This window comes from Lissotriton vulgaris, chromosome 1_1 (assembly GCF_964263255.1).
Source record: "Lissotriton vulgaris chromosome 1_1, aLisVul1.2, whole genome shotgun sequence".
Lineage (NCBI taxonomy): Eukaryota > Metazoa > Chordata > Amphibia > Caudata > Salamandridae > Lissotriton > Lissotriton vulgaris.
The window spans coordinates 817,440,457-817,460,320 of record NC_141685.1 but is presented as its reverse complement, the minus strand read 5'-3'; the positions used below and the strand labels follow the sequence as shown (position 1 = coordinate 817,460,320).

Below are 19,864 nucleotides of genomic sequence, written 5' to 3'. Positions count from 1 at the left end.
GTGCTATATAAAACTCTGCAAAAATAAACACACAAAAAAACGCAATACAGACTGTCAAAATTATTGTGAAGTATATTGGCTACAGAGAAACCAGGACTATTTCGTTCTTGCACAATTGATCAAACCTTGCCCCATTTTTCTCATTAAAAACGTTAGGAAAAATAAAATAATGTGCTCCTTTTCTTATCATACGAGCACAGTAGAAATTTAGTGTTTTGCCCTTGGTGCATGACATTAGTTTGGAGTAAATTCTGTTTGCCTCATTTTCAGATTTGTAAGGAGCAAAGATGGCGAACAATGGATTAAATGGTATCTTTGGTTGGTTCAAACTTTTATAGGGTGCCCTGAGACTAGGAAACTTCAGAGCTTTCATAAATATAGTAAACCATTTCCTTATGAAATACTAAAATATGAAATTACATTTCTTATTGGATTTTACCACCATCTGACCTGACTGGTGTGAAGTTACTTTAATCGATCACAAATTGGAAAGTACCACAGAGTAAAATAGGGTAGTACATCTTCTGGAAAAGAACTCTACAATGTTGTCCAGTGAAATAAAGCTGCATGAAACGCAATCTATCTCTCACACATTCCGCTGAGCATTGCCATCTTCGCAGCAACATGAGCAGGCCCAGCGTCAGGACTTCACACATTCAAACAACGCTTCCCACATAGGTAATTCTATATCTACTCACTTCTGCAACCAAACATAGGTGTCTGATTATAGTTGCTCTGACAGTTACAGAGCCACAATGCCCCACCAATGGCAGTTTTATGGTATACAAATAGCAGATAACAACATTACATTGCCAAAAGTGCTGTCTGACCCCTCCCCCGCCACTCATTGGCTGAGCCTGCCTGACCCCTCCCCGCAGGGGCGGCCTTAGGCATGTGCAAGCTGTGCACCTGCACAGGGCCACCAAACCCCAGGGGCCACCACGCCAATATATATCCTTAATATAATAATCTTCTGAGGATAGATACATATTTGCGTGGCGGCCCCTGGCAAGGATTTGGCGGCCTTCGGCTCTGTTCCACTTCCAAACACCCTGACCCCCCCTCTTCACTGGCCTCCGCCCTCTGCCCCGCCCGGACCCCCTCTTCCGGGGCCCCCTACCTACGCTCCCTGCCCAGGGCCACCATGAGCCTAGAGCCGCCCCTGCTCCCCGCCCCTCATCGGCGGAGTCTGGCTGCCCCTCATTGAGTGAGTCTGCCAGCATCCCACACATAGTTACAGAGGGGAGCATGCAGGGTCCTTTGTGGACGAGAAGGTAAGCTGATGTCTGTCCACGTTGCTGTACGTTGTCTTTTAGTACCTTATTGACAATCTCGGTGCATCTTTGTCTTCTGTGCCGACCCTGAATCTTTGACATGGGCCATGTGCCTTTGCACCCAACCCAATAAGATTTGTTTATCAGAGCAATGGAACAAAAGCTGATTATGCCACTGAGGCAAGAGTGTAGGGGAGAAATTGAGCAAAATGATTTTAATGTGTGTGTCTGTAATTCTGACAGTGTACATGTGTCTGAGTCGAGATGTTGAGTGTATACCTGAGTCTGAACAGGAGATACAACCAATATGCAACAGAGTTTACAACAAACTGTGAGTCTATACTCACAGCCTCCTCTCCCATTACTGATCACATTTTGCTTTGTATCACTTGAAAGCCAAAATGTGTGTGGAGGAGACCACTGTTCAAATGACTTTATTCGATTGTTAACATTACAATCATAAAAGCACAGACCACTGAAAACATAATTCTCTACCTAGACTGCGTTTCACATAAACTTGTGAAAAAATAACAGACCTAGTTTTCCATCAGTATTAATTTTTAAATGGGGAAAAATGTAAATTAGGTCGTCTTTTGAGGTACTCCACATGCTGTGATTTATATTTCCTAGTATAGTCCTACAGTATAGTATAGACAGTTTTAAAATAGGAACATGATTACCTAATGAAGCTTTGGCTCATATAGATGAGCACATTTGCTTGTCCTCCACTGTTCACGTTCTCGGATGGGTGCTGTACAAGGCTAACCAAGGACTTAAAAGCAATCAGGCTTCCAAGTGTGAGTGTACGTTAATCAGTTCAGAAATATTCAGTGCTTAATTTGAGCCAGTGGTTTACCGGTGCTCGGCACCAGTACTTACTTGTCAACACTGCCATTTAAAACAGTCTCCCACATGGTGGTGCTGTTTGTCTAATTTAGAGATCAGCACAACCACAGCAGTTTATTAATTCAATTTATATTAAAAATGACAAATACCTCCTGCCCAAGCCATTCTTCTAGCTTTGGGGGCCTGGAATAGTCTAAATGTCACACTTGAATGTGGATGATGGTTAGTAGTTGTGTTGGTATTGACACTGGCAACGTTAGTAGGGGCAACGGGTGGTCCAAGCTGCAGTGGCCTCCTGATGAGGGTCCTAGCACTTACTTCATTACAAATTAAGCACTGGATATCATGTAACAAGCGTAACACAACATTACTGAAATTATTCAAATTACAGTGTTACAATTGAAATTTCACCCTGCACTATAAAGTATGGCAGACAAATAATTTAATAATGCTGTTTGCATACAAATCGAAGATCGGGGGGCGGGGTTACATAAAACTATATCCACAAGGTAGCATCCTAAGCTGCCATCAAAGTGTGATGCCAAATTACTGCATAGGTTCTGTCCAATTGTGTTTTTAAATGGATGAGCAGAGCTTAAGGAGGCAAAGTTCTGTTTTTCCTGGACTTTTCCAACCCATCAGACCATTCCCAAGTTTGGGCATGCACCAATCAGACACTCATCAGACCAGCTGACCCGATTCCAAATATCAGGCTCCCAGAACGAACTCTTTTCTCCCTGTGAACTATAAGGGACCCAGAGGCCTTTTCCTCTAGAGCTTGCCTTTTCCCCTCCGCGTGGCAGAAGACTTTAGGAAGTACCACAGAGAGCCTGTTCACTGTGGGCTATTGTCATTTTTGCACCCTCTTTCCCCTCCATGCTACTTTCGGTATACCTCACTCCCCATCTCCTTCCCCAACTAGCTCTCTGAAGCGGCATGAATAAATCCTGGGATTTTCAGAGGCGCTGACCGTAGGCACGGGAGATTGGGTGCAGGGCTGACTTTAGAGCTGGTGGTGCCCCACGAGACAATGTTTGTTGGCGCCCCCCAATGAAATATTTCTCCCGGGGTGGGGGGGATTTCGACAGAGGGCGACGAGGGAAAATTAATTCTTTATTTAATTTTCACTTGTGGTCGTCTGTCGAATCCCACCCCCCAACCCAGCCTCACCACTCTTACCTGCAGAGGCCGCTCCTGTGATTCATACATGTGTACATCAGTCTATTGGAAATGTTACATAAGACAGAGGACGACAAGATGCAGGAGTGACATGTCACCCATGCTGGTAGACAGTATATTGTAAGAGTGCTTGGTCTGGAGAAGCATAAACGTAGAATTTAAAACGTAACACAGTGGCTGCAGCTCCTTAATGACAGTTCATTGTTATACAAGGATTTTAATATATAAACTGCAAGTAACAAAAGGATCTCTCTGACAAAGCACTAACCCACTGAACTAGCTACATTATATGCACTTTGTGATTTACAGGGTACGTGTTCTTTACAGCAGCCATATATTAACCCTATCTGTGCTACTTTAGATAAGTCAGAACCGTCACTAGACAAAACTCTGATCTCTTTCCAGCAGACCTGTCAATCCCAAAAGTTATCTTGCCATTTGTATTGCTGCCTGGAAATTGCTGGAGGCCAGAAACATGGCAGAAGGTGCTTTTAAAATCATAATGTACTTGAAAGCACAGAAGTCAGCTCCCGGTGCCGTGGCACAGGTCGCACCGCGCTAGAACTGGCCCTGAGGTGATTTGCCCAGAATCACAGGCTGCTGAGCCGACGGTGAGACTCGAACCTAGATCCCATGCTCCAAAGTTCGCAGTGCTGGCCGTTTCACCACATCCTGTGTGTCTCCTGCTGTCTCGAGCTGAAGGGAGTAAAACGGTCAGGACAAGTTGGGGGTGACATGAGAGATTGAGAGGCAAAAGCAGGTGTGTGTGAGAGCGAGCAAGACATAGAGGTTTTAAAGGGCGAACGACCATCGCAACGCATGCGTTAAATCGCATGCGTTTACGTTGCATGCCGTCACAATGCATGCGACGTTACGATGCGTGCGTTCATTATGCACGCCATTACATCGCATTCGCCATTACATTGCGGGCGCTTTTACAACACGGGCGCTGGGACACAGACGGCAGGAAGACAACGCTGGAACCACGACGAGAGACAGGTAAGGACGACGCTGTACTCGTAGTGTTTTCGTTTTTAGGGTAGTTGATGGGGAGTGTAGTGGAGGGGACTGTTTTAGGCTTTAGGGCTTAGGGTTAATAGTAGTAAATGGTAGTGTTTTAGGGTTTAGGGCTTAGGGTTAAGGGTTGTATATGGTAGTGTTTTAGGCTTTAGGGTTAGGGCTTAGGGTTAAGAGTCGTATGTGGTAGTGTGTTAGGCTTTAGGGTTTAGGGCTTAGGGTTAAGAGTCGTATATGGTAGTGTTTTAGGCTTTAGGGTGTAGAAATCAAAAATCCACTTCTCAGGGGTTCCACTGATACTTAGTCCATTCAAACCAATAATAAAGAATTTGGCACAGAAGCTGGAATATAAAAGTAAATTTTTATTAACCTCAAATGAGTGAGACTACGTCACACAGAAGCCTTAGCAACTGAATGAGGCAGTCTGCTAGAATGGTCTTACTTCACGTCCTATATACCCTTTATCCTGCCCCAGGCATGTAAGGGAGTTGTACCAATTACATTCCTAAACAAATGGAAAATCTGGAGGGTCAGCAGTTGAGAAGCCTTTGGGGTTTTAGCAGGATATGGCAAAACATTATAATTACATAGTTCACAAAGGTTAATCTGATTTAGATGGCACTGCAGGGCGTGGCATGATTACATGTACAGTATCCCAACCCAAAAGTCAATCATTAAGAATGTCCCAAATTCAACCTCCAAAAGCCGGACAAACCTATATTTGAAAGCATAACCCATGTAATGAAGAATCATAAAAAGAAACAGTAACAGATGATGAACAAGATAAGGCTTGTGCAAGGAAACTAAAAGTTAACGATGTCCTGAACATTGATTGGCAATCTCAGACAAAAGATCGATCAGGGAAATTGGCTTTGCGAGGTCAGTTTCAGGTGAAGAGGTCAGTTTCTAACAGTTCATTCCAGAGTCGGAAAGATACCTGGTTAATGTATACATGGACTAAGAAGGCCAGGCCACTTTGTTCGCCAGGCTTCCTTCACAGGCCTACGTGAGGGCAACACAAAATGGTGGCACAATATGAAATGGAGTCAGTCTTGAAAATTACAGAACCTCAAGGGTTAGGTCTTAGGGTTAATAGTAGTGTATGGTACTATTTTTGGCTTTACTTTTTACGCCTTAGGGTTGAGGGTAGTGTCAGGTGGGTCGTACTGTTTTTGGTACGTTGCATTATTAGGTCGTTGTGTTGGAGTGTTTTGTACACTTTACTGTTTTGTGTCAGGGAGTTGTAGTGTGTTTTGGGGGGCCGTTAAGGAGAATTTTGCGGTGTAATAGAATGCGCGGTATTTGTGTGCGTTGTGAAGATCTTTTTGCATGCAAGTGAAGGGGGAATGCGATGTAATGGTTTGTGTGGTAAATGCATGCGATGTAACGATGCATGCAATGTAAAAAATGTGATGTGAAGGTATGCGTTGTTTTAGTTTGCATTGCATCGTCATACATCCTTTTAAAAAGACATCAGATAGGTGGCAGGTGAGAGAGACAGGTGAACACAATAGGTGTTAGACACATAGGGGATAAAGAGACAGCTAAGAGTCAGAGAGGGGCAGACTTGTGAGAGAGGCTGACAGCAGTGGCGGTTTTACCATGGGGGCGTTTGGGCGCCGCCTCCCCTGTTTTCTCGCCGTGCGAGAAGAAGGCAGAAACAAATGGTAGTTATTTATTTATAACTACCATTTGTTTCTGCCTGCCCTTCTCGCACGGCGAGAAAATAGTCAGCAACAAACTTCCTGTTCACTCGAGCCTCAGGGCAGGGGGGAGTGGCTTGGGGGAGTGGCTTGCCACTGTTGTGAATACGGACTGTTTGGACAGCCTGAGAGGCTGTCCAAACAGACAGTATTAGCAACCGTGGGCAAGCCGCTCCGCCAAGCCTCCTCCCACTCTCCGTTCTGCAGCATGCAGACCAACAGGAATGACGTATTTAGGGCAGCCGGCCGAACCAATCAGCGCCGGCTGCCATGGAGGGGAGGGAGGCTGCCTGCAGCCTTCAGTGACGAGTCTGACGACTCTGGTGACGAGGCATTTCAAAAAAATCCAGGATGGCGCGCGGGAGTCTGCAGTCTCGGCCCTCGGGACAGGACTCGAGCCAGAGCGGGAAGCCAAGCCAAGGTAAGTTTTTTTACTTTTATTTTTATTATTATGAGGCAAGGGATTATCGCTGTTTGGTGTAACGCGGCTCCAGAGGGCCTCCTTCACGCTGGTGCAGTAAGGTGTGCTGAGATCAGGAATTACGCCCCGCCTATTTCAAATGTCACCAGCCGCGACTGGCTGACAGTATTACAAGTGTGATGTAGATACAGACGAGAAAGAGATAACTAAGGGAGGCAGCGCCAGCAGGAGAGACGGGTGCAAGAAAAGTAATAAAGGGACAGCTGATGATAAACTACTGGGAGCTAGAGGAAGGAAGGTGAGACTGATAAGAAAGTCACAATTGAGGGATGGGCCAGTAAAACAAGTAAAAAGAGGCAGCTGACAAGTGTGAGACTACTGAGAAAGACTGTTCAGAGAGAAGGAAAGGCAGAGGGTGGAAGGACAGTTGAGAGAGTTATAGAGACACTTATAAGAGAGCCAGCTCAAAGAGAAGGGAAGGCGGGTGTTAGAGAGGCGCGTGATAAAGAGGGACTTTAGAGTGACAATGAAGAGAAACAGAGAGGAGATCAGGTGACGGATGAAAGAAGGGAGAAAGTTGAAGGAGTGCTGCTAAAGTGACAGAGTTTAATGGGAGACGGATTGGTTATACAGTTTAGAGAACGACACAGAGGCAGGTTAGGAAAAACAGCAGAGGGAAAGGTGGAGTGAGAAGAGAAGGTGAGGAGGAGACAGCTGACATAGAGGAGGAGACAGGAGAGTTGAGAAAGAGTCCGCAGTACGTGAGAGAGATATGTGAATGAGAGGTAATAAAAAGACAAACATTTGAGAAATGATAGTTGAAGGGAGATGGCAGCAGGGCAAAGGTCATATGACATCACTTCCTGTGATGCCAGTGATTTCATTGAAGGGGGGGGGCGAAAGACGTGATGTCACTTCCGCTACTCCAGACATTTTGGTGAATTGACGTTCACGGGAAGCGGCCTACCTGCAGAAAGAGCATGTACGGCCGCAGCCGACCATAATAAGCCGCTGAGATAAACATTCTACATGACCCCACCACTCCCACACCCAGCAGCCATTTCATCTCAGCATAGCACCCGTTTTTAACGTGCATTATCTTTAAGATTCTTTAGCGGGACTTAATTTCTATGAAAACACGACGCGCCTCCGATAGGGGAAAGGTGTCTGAGATTTCTGAAAATCTTTGACTGAAGTTTGTCTATGAACGAGTAATTCATAAAGTGCCATTTGCAATATGACCGGAACTAAAGCTAAGATTGTTATATATATATAAATTGGTATAGTAACACTTTCTGCATATACCTAGATTCTGGGAATAAATGCTTTGCCTAGAGTCAAGAGGTGCCGTTCTGATGTTCGCACCTTTCTTTTATCACAGGGAAGGAATTCTTTGTATCGGTAACTTGTATATGGCGTGCAGCTCAACTTTGTGCCACCAGGTGGCAGCATTTCTCCTTGTTAATTTAATTGACCACTTACGAAAAGCAGAGTTTGTAATATGCCTGCAGGCTTGTTTGTGGCAAACACTTTTTTTTGCCTCTGGCAGGAAGTTTTCATTTTTTACTGAAGACGAGCACAGGAGCTCGCACAGATTAGCTGGGAGCAGCACCCGCGCCGGAGCCCCTCCCTGAACAGCCAACGCCGACCGCTGACAGCTCTGCCCTGGGCACCCGCGAGCACACCGTCCCGGAGGCAGCATGGGGGCGTCATCATCCAGCCAGCTGGACGAGAGCAAGTGCGCCTACATCCGAGGTACGACACTTTCGGGCGGGTGGCAGGGAGAGGGGACTAGCCTTACTCTATGCAGTGTGTCTGCGCTGTTTATAAATGCAAATAAAATGCGTACCTCCTTAATATTTAGTCACAGCTGTTTGCAGCTCTGTTGCTGCAGGTAGTTGCAGCGGCGCCAGGGCCAGCCGTCTGGTGTCGCGGGGGTGTCACGGAACCCTGATTATATTCTATACGTTACACTGCTTTATTGAAATGTCACTGTAAATGCATTTACTGCTGCTGCCCGCGGGGCTTTGAATGTGGCGGTTTGCTAGATTTCACAGCAGGGCTTCCGCTTGGAAGAATATTCTGGTGTCTCAGCAGGACGGCTACTGCTGCACTTTAAGAGAGAAGTGCTGGCATAGAGCAGCAGCAGGCCAGCTGTGCTCTGAATAGCACGGGTCGGGTCCCGCCGGCAGGGCTGGTATACTCATGAGGAGGCTGCATACGCACCACTGGGCAGGGCCCTTGCACTTTGATGTGAGGGTCTCGGCACTTCTCAGCCACAGTAGCATACACACTCTCAACAGGGCAGTGCCCACACTTCTGCGCAGAGTTTGTATGCTTCTTAAAGAGCAGTGCACGTGCTTCACAGCAGAGCTGCTGGCCTACTATTGGGACAGTAGCATCTGTTCTAGGTAAGGCTGCTTTGCTTTTAATGGGACAGTAGCATCTGTTCTAGGTAAGGCTGCTGTGCTTTTAATGGGACAGTAGCAGCTGGTCTAGGTAAGGCTGCTTTGCTTTTAATGGGACAGTAGCGTCTGTTCTAGGTAAGGCTGCTGTGCTTTTAATGGGACAGTAGCAGCTGGTCTTTGCAGAGCTGCTGTCATTTTAATGGAACTGTAGTACCAAGGCTGCTGCTGTACATGTAATGGGATAGTAGTGTATCTTTCTCGCACGGTTGCTATACTTTTAGTGGGACAGTAGCAGCCGTTCCTGGCAGAGCTGTTATCCTTTAATGGGGTGTAGTGATGTTTCCCGCAGGGCTGCTGTACAGAAGTGTCTTTTCCCTGCAGGGCTGTTATACATTTAATGGGAAGTAGTGTCTCTTTTCGGCAGGACTGATATACCGTATATCAGTCCTGCCGAGAGAGGACTGATATACCGTATATCAGTCCTGCCGAGAGAAGACACTACTGCCCCATCAAACGTACAGCAGCGCTGCCGGGAAGAGACACGATTGTCCCATCAAACGTATATATCATATACGTTTGATGGGACAGTAGTGTCTCTTCCAGGCAGGGCTGCTGTACGCTTCATGGGACAGTAGTGTTTTCTCTCGGCAGGACTGACATACATTTGATGGGACTGTAGTGTCTCTTCTCTGCAGGGCTGCTCATCATATAATGTAACAAAGCAAGCACGGCCAGCATGTGTATTATTCATTTATGGGACAGCACCAGCACTGCTCATCCGGTCAGGGACTGTCCAATAAATGTATATAGCACTCACGCTATACATTTCATGGGACTGTTTAGAGTGTCTCAGCAGGTCTGCCCTGGTTTAAATGGGACAGTACCAGCACTTCTCAGCAGGGTTTTTATACTTTTAATGGGACAGTACCAGTATTTCTCTGCATTACTTCTGTCCTTGTAATGAGATATTTAGTAGTATGTCTCAGGGGGGTGGGGGAGCACTTTTACTGGAACAGTACCAGCACTTCTCAGTAGGGCTGCTATCCTTTTTTAATGAGACCATGCAAGTAGGTCTCAGTGGGGCTACTGCACTTTTAATGGACTACTTCTTCCTTGTAAAGAGATATTACTAGTATGTGTCGGGGGCTACTACACTTTTAATGGGACAGTAGCAGCACTTCTCAGCACAGCTTCTACCCTTTCAATAAAGCATTACTAGCAGGTCTCTCCAGGGCTAATGTACTTTTAAATGGGACAGTGCTAGCACTTCTCAGCTGGTCCTTCTGCCCTTTAAATGAGGCAGTACCAGTAGGTTCCATCTTGGCTACTGCACTTTTAATGGGGACAGTACCAGCACTTCCCATCAGGTGTGCTGTTCAGCACTTCTTGACAGGGCTGCCTTCCAGCAGCTGCACTTCGCATTCCAAGAGGTAACATCTGTCCGACATGGTTGCTTTGTCCTGGTGCATCAGAGCTCTGAGTCTGAGCTGGGTGCTCCTTTTGTTGTTGAGGGTCACCCGCCTGGTGTTTTACGAGTGGAAAGGCACCTCCGAGTGACTTCCCCATTGCTGCTACAAATTGCTTTAAAGCACGTTGCAGCGTCTGCACGTCAAGAGGCGAGTCACACAGGGATGGGTCCAGAGGGAAGGGTAAATAGTTGCATTACTAACACACCATGGCACATTTCCTCTGGCCCGCACCGCACACCCCTACAGTTGTTTGTGCTGTTCAGGTCTGCTGCACCGGCCACATTAGATCATATATTGCTTCTTGGGTATTTCTGAGTCAGAGCCACCCAGCACGCGCCCGTTCTCACAGCCTGACCCAATTAAGCGCACCTGCTGCCACGGGTGTGGTTGCACACAGGTGCAGCTGACTAGACTGCTGACCCGCCCACCGCTCGCGCCTGCAGCGGTATTTGAGCGCGCTAATATTTGAGCAGGTGGTGTTTAAATATTCAAAGTTTGTTGATTTTCTGATTGCAGCATCCAGGGCCGGACGCGCCATTCTGTCCCTTCCTTGGTGCGCTGCTGGTCTGGGACCACTTTCACTGCTAGATGGGCGGCCATTACCCAATCATGAAAGGCCCCATGACCTCCTCCTGCAGGGTGGCACAGATTTTTTTATGTTCAACATTTTTATTGCAATATAAATCTCCATAGTACTGTATGAAGTTGCATAAGCCTAGCGTCATACATAATGCATAACATTATACAAAATAATTCATTGAATTACAATACATAGAACTATTAAGATTCCTCCTGCGGGATGGCAGAATTTTTTTTTATGTAAAAAAAATGTTTTGTCATTTAAATTACCATAGCACAGTATGAAGATGCATAGGCCTAGCGTCGTACAGAATGCAAAACACAGTACAAAATAATTCATTGAATTACAATACATAGAACATAATAAGAGTGTAAGTATAGCATATTACCAAAATAGCATAATATAAATAATATGACAGGCTTAATTTAGATTATTTTTTTCCATGGCTGACAGTTTCCAATCCGGCCTGGCAACAACACCCTGCCTGTTTAGAGAAGTGTTTCTTAATCTTGTAATTTCTGCGGACTCCCCACTGAATCACTACTGGAAGCCAAGGACCCCCGATTTTGCAAATTCTACGATTTAAACCTCAAAATAGTACACAAAAATACAGACACAAGAACACCTACAAAATAAATACATGATATATTTTGTTTAATGTGCAAAACATACATATGTGAAATTTTTATTTTTTATTTTAACAGGAATTTTGGGCCTTTTTAAAAAGCAACTGTATTTCTAAAATACGGGACAATATGGTGGATTCTAGCTTATCACTTTGTCTTTTTTGCTCTTAATGAACGCCCTCTTTTTGTCTGAACATACCAGTGCTACTTCAGCTATGGTCTTCGGTCATCTGTACTAGATTCTGTTTTGTTGAACTTGTGCTGCTCCCACCAAACCAGATAAGAATATCAACGTAATTTTTAGCTTCCATTTCAAATTCCTTTGTTTACAGAGCATTTAACATTTTTCAGTTTTGCTTTTTATTATATATGTACTTTCCTAATCTGCTAATAATGTTTCTAAACAGTCGCAGGACCCCTTGGTAAGCATTACTGATTAGTAGATTTCATTCCTGAGGGGGAAGCCGGGAATATAGCTTAGCGGTACGATTTTTAACTTGTGTTTTAATAATATCTTTTGCACTGTTTGTTACTAACCTGCATTGTTGCCTTCCCCTCACCCTCAGCCGATTAGGCGCTGTCGGGGGGGGGGGTGTTTCCTCAGCCGCCATCTTGGGGGAGTATTTTGGTTGACGGACTAGTTGCCCTGCCCTCCCGCCCTCGCAAGGATAAAAGACGTGCTACTGCCCATGCGTACAGATTAGTAGATTTCATTCCTGAGGCGGAAGCCGGTAATATAGCTTAGCGGTAAGATTTTTAACTTGTGTTTTAATAATATCTTTTGCACTGTTCGTTACTGACCTGCATTGTTGCCTTCCCCTCACCCTCAGCCGATTAGGTGCTGTCGGGGGGTTTTCCTCAGCCGCCATCTTGGGGGAGTATTTTGGTTGACGGACTAGTTGCCCTGCCCTCCCGCCCTCGCAAGGATAAAAGACGCACTACTGCCCATGCGCGCAGATTAGCAGATTTCATTCCTGAGGTGGAAGCCGGGAATATAGCTTAGCGGGACGATTTTTAACTTGTGTTTTAATAATATCTTTTGCACCGGTCGTTACTGACCTGCACTGTTGCCTTCCCCTCACCCTCAGCCGATTAGGTGCTGTCAGGGGTTTTCCTCAGCCGCCATCTTGGGGGAGTATTTGGGTTGACGGACTAGTTGCCTACCCTCCCGCCCTCGCAAGGATAAAATGGCCTTACCCACCCGGACGTGCAGCGGACGCGCCGATGGCGCACCAAAGGCAAGCCTGTCTGCGCCCAGACGGGCCCAGGGGCCAGCCCCCCTGCTCAAACAACCATCTATTCCTCTGAAGATTTAGGATCATTACACCAGGCAAAATTCTCGCTCTGTTCCACCACTCTTGATTATCTTAAACACCTTGATATCTTTCGAGACCCCTCAAATCCACCAGAATTCCTGCCCACCACTCCCTGTCAGAGCCAGAGGCCCATCTCAGCACCAGTCACTGACCTAAAACTCCACATCTCCTACCTTAATACCCGTTCCTTAGTCAAGCATCAATTAGATATCTTCCTGTTTCTCCTTTCAGACAAACCCGATATCTTTTTTATCACAGAAACATGGCTCATTACTGACTCCTACCCGGACATCCTGGCAGCTCTTCCAGATTCTTATGACATCCTACATGTCGACCGGGTTCCAGGAAAGGTGGGAGGTGGAGTAGCGGCCATCATTAATAAAGACTATGTCTTTACCTCTATGTCCGCTCTGAATCTCCCTGCAGCAGACAACCTAATTATTAAACTTGAATCTAAGGCTGGCCCATTGATCTGCGTATTAATTTACAGACCCCCCCAACATATGCCCTCATTCCCTCTTTCCCTGTGCGAACAACTAGCCACTGTGGTCACGGACTATACAAAAATTCTCCTACTCGAGGATTTCAATTACTGGTGTAACGATGATCTAGGTGGCCCCCAGGCCAGCAAATTAATGGAACTTCTATCGGGCCTTAATTTCTACCACCACATTACCTCCGCTACCCACGTTAAGGGACATACCCTTGATCAGGTGTGGAGTACCAATCTCACTATCTCCACATCCACCATATGTCCTTGCATATGGTCTGATCATTTCCTGATCAAGTTTACCATCTCTATCTCGACTGGTAGCAAGTCCCCGGCAACGGAGGGGGGCTTCATCAGAAAATGGAGCACCTTTGACAAACAAGCCCTTCTGGACAGTCTAGCTAGCGCCATCCTAGTCGACAATATGGACCTTGAGCAGGCTGAAACCAACATCTCCCATTGGCTACTAGCAGCGAGTAATGTACATGTCCCCCTGAAAAGACTCAAAACCGCCCGCCGCTCGGATGCCCAGAAGTGGTTCTCCCACGATTTGAGGGCCCAAAAATTAGATATCCGTCAAAAGGAACGAAAATGGAGGAGAGGCTATGATCCACACGTAAAATCTTTCTATCTAGCCGCCCGTGCAGCTTATAAGATAGCCATCACCCAAGCCAAAGCCTCGTATTTTTCAAACATAATTACTCATTGGGACAACAAATCCAAAGACATCTTTCCAATTGTTAATAAATTGTCAAACATGGAGAGAGTTCTTCCAAAACCGGTTGTCACCCAAAATCTGTGTAACTCTCTTAATCAATATTTTCTTGATAAAATCACTACCATCAAAGCTAGCATTCCAGTTATGAACCCTAAACCGAACTTCCCTGCACAGACCTCTAGCGCCTGCTCTTTCGACCATTTTCCACCTCCTAATGCACACTCCCTACAAGCCCTTCTAATAAGGGTAAAATCTGGTTCCCCTAGGGATTGCTGCCCCCCTTACATTTTAAAGGAAATTTTCTCGGCACTTTCCGCCCCCATTCTGACCTTTCTCAATGCCTCCTTGTCACAGGGCATGGTTCCTAAAGACTTTAAAGAGGCAGTAGTCGTACCCCTTTTGAAAAAAACAGGTGCGGATCCCTCAACCCTCTCCAACTATAGGCCTATCTCCCTTCTCCCCTACTTGGCCAAGGTCCTGGAAGCCTATGTAACTACCCATCTCTCCAATTTTAATGAACAATCTAACTACTTTGATCCCCATCAAGCTGGGTTCCACCCTGCTCATTCCACCGAGACTGTTATCACCGCTGTTGTGGACTCTCTTCGCAACAATGCAGATAAGGGAATCCCTCAGGCCCTGGTCCTTCTGGATCTCTCGGCAGCGTTTGACACGGTCGATCATGCCATCTTATTAGACCATGTCGAACAGGCCGGCATCTGCAACTCAGCCTACAGCTGGATTAGGTCCTTCCTTTGTGACTGCACTCAAGCGGTCCGCCTTGCCCCCTTCACTGCCCCCAACTCTGCACCCCCTGTGGGGTTCCTCAGGGTTCTTCGTTGTCTCCCCTTTTGTTCAATGTGTACCTCGTCCCTTTGATCCAGTCCCTGAAAATGTTCAAGGCCGTCACATTCAATTATGCAGATGACCTTCAACTTATTTTTACAATAGACAATTCTCCCAAATCCATCAGGGAGTTTCAGGGCACCATGCTGCACATTTGTCATTGGATGAATTCTAAATACCTAAAATTGAACCCCGGTAAGACCGAATTAGTTATTAACGGCAAAAGCCAAATATTCTGGGGCCCACACTATTGGCCTCCCGAACTCGGTCCCCCTCATACCCCCTCGTACCCCCTTCACTTCGGTAAAGAGCCTGGGAGTGGCCATCGACAAGGATCTGTCATTGAAAACTCAAGTAGGCATGGTGGTATCCTCCTGTTTTTACCAGCTCCGCAGGATTAAGAAAATCAGTCGGATGCTAACCCATTCGGCCTTGATCCAGGTGGTGATAGCCTTAGTACTGTCACACCTGGATTATGCCAATTCCATCTACCTGGGCCTCCCTCTTTTCTTTAGCAAAGGCCTCCAGCTGGTGCAGAACCAAGCAGCCAGATTGATCCACCAGCAACCTCGTTGGCAATCAGCCAGGCCCCTATTAAAACAACTCCATGGGCTCCCTATCTCCCAACGAGTAGAATTTAAAACAGCATGTATCATCTTCAAATCTCTTCATGCCCGCAGTCCCCAATTCGTTAACATTCTTCTGCCAAGGTACATTCCTTCCCGCAACCTCCGGTCCGGCAATCTCCATCTTTTGGTCACCCCCTCTTTCAAACTCCAACGCCAGGGAGGACGCAGGTTTGCGACCCTTGCTTCCAGATTCTGGAATTCCCTCCCTCTGGAGATCCGCTCTTGCACTGACCTCTTAATGTTTAGGAAACAGCTTAAGACCTAGCTTTTCACTCAGGCCTAGGCATAATCCTTTTATCCACCTGGTATTCTGCTAGTCAGCGCCATGAAATCTCTGGGTGTACGTGCGCTATATAAAAGGTTATTAACATTAAGATTATTAACGTTACTGATACCCCGGTGTCTGTGTACTAAGGGATAAAAAAAACTGGTTAAGAGGAACTTTGGGTAATTAACTCAAATTTGAGTTTGATTTTTTTGGTATTTGATGTAGCACAGATTTTTCTCCGAAGAGCTGATTTGCCTTACATTGACAGTACCAGACCGCATGCTGTACAATGGCTTAAACAAATTACAATTGGAGTCACTGGAAGAGTGACTTGCTAGAAATTAGCTTTTTTTATGAGTATCAAAGATCTCATTCAAACCGAGGCCTTGAGGGTTCCTGAGCAAGCCATGTAATCAGTAGATTACATTTCCACCCTAAGTAGGTGTATCCACATCTCAATGTCTTTGCATCCCCTCCAAATATCCAGCCATTAGGGTTCTTTGTCATAGTCGGGCCACTGGAATTCCGTGATTCTGTGGGCCCGGTGATTTTTGCATAGCTATAGATTAGCTGCATTTGCCACATAATCCATAATCTGCAGTTTTTAACAAAAACATTCTTTTAGCTCATACTATTCAAAAGTAAAATGTTTCTGCTTATTACTATATTTGGGTGGTAAACTGGTACTAATGAGGTGCAGCCCATGCCCAGAAGGTGCTACCAAGGTTAAAAAGGACAAAATAATGAAGTAATACTGTTATGAAATGTGCTGTATTATGCCGCATAATTTGCCTTTTCTTGCTGCATTATTTCCTCAACACTGCCGCATAATTTGGTCCTCTCCTCAACACTGCCGCATAATTTGGTCCTCTCCTCAACACTGCCGCATAATTTGGTCCTCTCCTGCTGCATAATTCCAATGGCCCTGGTCATAGTGTTCATGCGCACCTTCCCTGCTGTCCAAGTGTTGACGTGCTCCTAGCCAGGTGTTTCTGTCCTGATGTACTTGTCACATTGCTTCCGTCCTCCTGTAAATGATTCCCATTTCCGGATCTTGTGTCCCCTGTCCACAAGCACACGTCTTCCTGCCCCAACCATTGTTGCAATTTCTGTTTGCTTTGTTTTTGTGTCTGTGCTTGTTTCTCAAATTGACTTCGAACATCAATAATGTGTGGCCCTTTTGTCTATTTGAGTGTACCGGTGGGTGCATGATCTAGTTTCATGTTGCACTGTGTGCAGACTATTGTGTACTAGTGTTGGAGAAGCAGCACAATGACCTGAGCTGGCCCCACCTTCTGGCTAGTAGAGCAGGAGGCCCCTGCCTCTTAGTATGTAACCCTGGCACTACTAGGTCCCTCATCTCGAGATGATACACCATCTCTTTCTCAAGGTCCATCTCCAATAGCATTGTCATGCCAAATCACCATATTTAATGTTGAAGGCAGGCGTGCAAGAATACACTTGTAGCCTTAGTCATTCTTCAAATCCTACACAGATAACATGGCCCTTATGACTTTGAGGGTGACAGAGATCACACAAGAAGGCACTCAACAACCTCAGTCAGAAGCACAGCAATCTCACTAGATGTAGGGAATTCAGCCACTAATCCACAGGCCCTTTCAAATAGCCCGAGACTGCATGAACTTTGTTCTCCACAACCCAGGTCTACCATGAAATGCTGCCAAGTGGTGGTCATCTTATAACATCAGATGGTGTCAGTAGGTCGAAATTCCCACCTCCTGTAAAGCAAAATCCTTGGGTGTCTTGGCTGGCCTTTTGCATTTAGCAAATAGAACTGCCTGTCTGAAGCACTGATGGTACAGGCTGTTGTGTCGATGACGTTGGGTAGAAGTGCAGACACCCACGTCGAGCCTCCTTGTACATTGTCTTGCCCCCAACTACAAGCAAGGTGTCATCTTGATGTGTGTAAAGATGACCCAGATTGCAACAAATCCCAAAGCAAGCCAATAAGTTGTGGTGAGCGTTCAAACGTTCACCCACCTGTGTTCAAGGATCGACATAAAAGAACTGTCACCATTGAACCCAAAGAGTAAGATTGATATGCTGCAGTCATAACTACCATTTGAGAATGTTCACAAAAACAGTTGGGTTGTAAACACTCAATTTGGTTAGAAAACCACATCTGTTTGTTGTAACAAACCTCAGACATGGGAGTTCACAAACACCCAACAGGTAGAGCTTAGCCTTGGGTACAACACATATCCGGCTCTGTAGCTGTTGCCTTGAGACACGACCCACTCAAGGGAGCTGGAAAGGTGTTCTCCGACATCTTTTCTTCAGTAGATGCCATGACTATAGAATACTTCCCATCATACCGGCCCTCAAGCTGGCTACCGCATCCATTGCATCTTTTTTGATAAATCCCAGCATCTCTTATTGGGTACTCTTAATCTACTTTCCATGAATCGAGGGTCAAATGTTGACCGTGCTTCATTATTTTTGTAACTGACACACAGAAATCTGGTGGCCCTCCACAGTGCTTCGATATTATTTGTGTGATCTTGGTAGACACTGGTTACCTACGTGTGAAGGTAAAGCCCTACCTTGAGGGTGTTGCATTGGTTTCTTCCTATACATTTCCAAAAAGCTTGTTAGGAGATGCATCGCTAACTAATGCTTCAGAATAGATTCATCTTTCATAAGAGTTGAATTTGTTGGTCTTAAGCAAGTCCTCTAGATAGCCATCACCATATTTGGGTAGGCAAGGTTCCCTCAACCCAGTTGCCACCGCTTTCCTCAGTTATTCCCGAGTCCTTTCCCTTCTGTCTGCTACCTTGACCATCCACTTTCTCACATAAAACCCTTGTCCAATCACTAAACATGCCTACTCCCCTTCCCAATTATTTCCACTGTTTGCCTCATATTAAATTCACGCCTCTCCTGCTGCCCACCTACTCTCTAGGTACATTTCTTCCTCCGTCCAGTCATGGTGTAGGAGCTCATTGAGAAGCCAATCAGCAGCCCAGGCAGGATGTGTTCACTGGCCATGGGTGAACCCTATGCTTCAGCGCGTACCATGGTGCGCGACACTCTCCAGATGGTCTGACTCTTGGTTCCATTGCCATAAAGACCTCAGTTACCACGTAAAAAACTATTGTTGTATTTCTTCAATAATAGTCATGTTTAACATAGATATTTGAATGTAAGGTATTTTTTAATTCCCTATATAGAGACTTGATGCTTGGAGTGTCATAGGAGTAGACTAATGTGGGCTTATTTTGTTTCCTTTGTTTGCAGCATAGCCATCTCTTTTCTTTCTATTACTAGCTAGTCCCTCTGCTCTCGGTGCTATTGTATTTCGCAAAAGATCTCGAAAAAACAGATATTGGGTATTTCTGGCTTGTGCCGGTGACTGACAATATTATATTGATGTCTTTCTCTTCTCACGTTGTTGGCTCTCTTTCTGTGTATGGGCAAATCTTTGTCCACCTCGTGTCACTCACACTCAAATCTCTCATCACAAACCTTCCTCCATTGCTCCAGATTCCTGCTTCCCTCTCTCCTGACTTCACTGTCTGTTTTTCTCTTTCATTCTTTCTCTCTCTCTTTCTCTCTTTCTCTCTTTCTCTCTCTCTCTCTCTCTCTCTCTCTCTCTCTCTCTCTCTCTCTCATATATATATATATATATATATATATATATATATATATATATATATATATATACACATATATATATATACATATTATACATATATACATAGATGTATGATACATAGATGTGTGTATATATATAGAAGCTGATGTGATGATATATATATATACACACACACACATATAATCTGCGTATGTTTTTTTCTTTAATTATATTTGTTACCTACCCGGTAATCATGCACTGTGGTCTTCTGTTTCCATTGTTAAGCATAAGGCTATATGGTTTGTAAATATCACCTAGATCTTGCCTGACATGGCAAAATCTGACCATGTAACACATTTTCATTTTTCTGTGTTATTGTATGCCATGTGTATTGTGGGTCAAGTGCTTTGAATAAGGTGTTGTTTTCAAACAGGAAATGTTTATTGAACACAGTAAGTGAAACAATGGACTATGCTGCT

At 45.3% G+C, this 19,864-nt stretch overlaps 1 protein-coding gene across 1 annotated transcript in view; it reads left to right on the top strand.

Moving 5' to 3' along the window:
• Positions 1–7,909: 7,909 nt before the first annotated feature.
• The window catches only part of NIBAN1 (niban apoptosis regulator 1), a 393,109-nt gene continuing 381,154 nt past the window's right edge, over positions 7,910–19,864 (top strand). Inside the window, exon 1 of the mRNA XM_086957112.1 lies at positions 7,910–8,195. Coding sequence (XP_086813238.1) covers positions 8,141–8,195 — 55 coding nt within the window. The 5' untranslated portion in view covers positions 7,910–8,140. The remainder of the gene's footprint in view (positions 8,196–19,864) is intronic.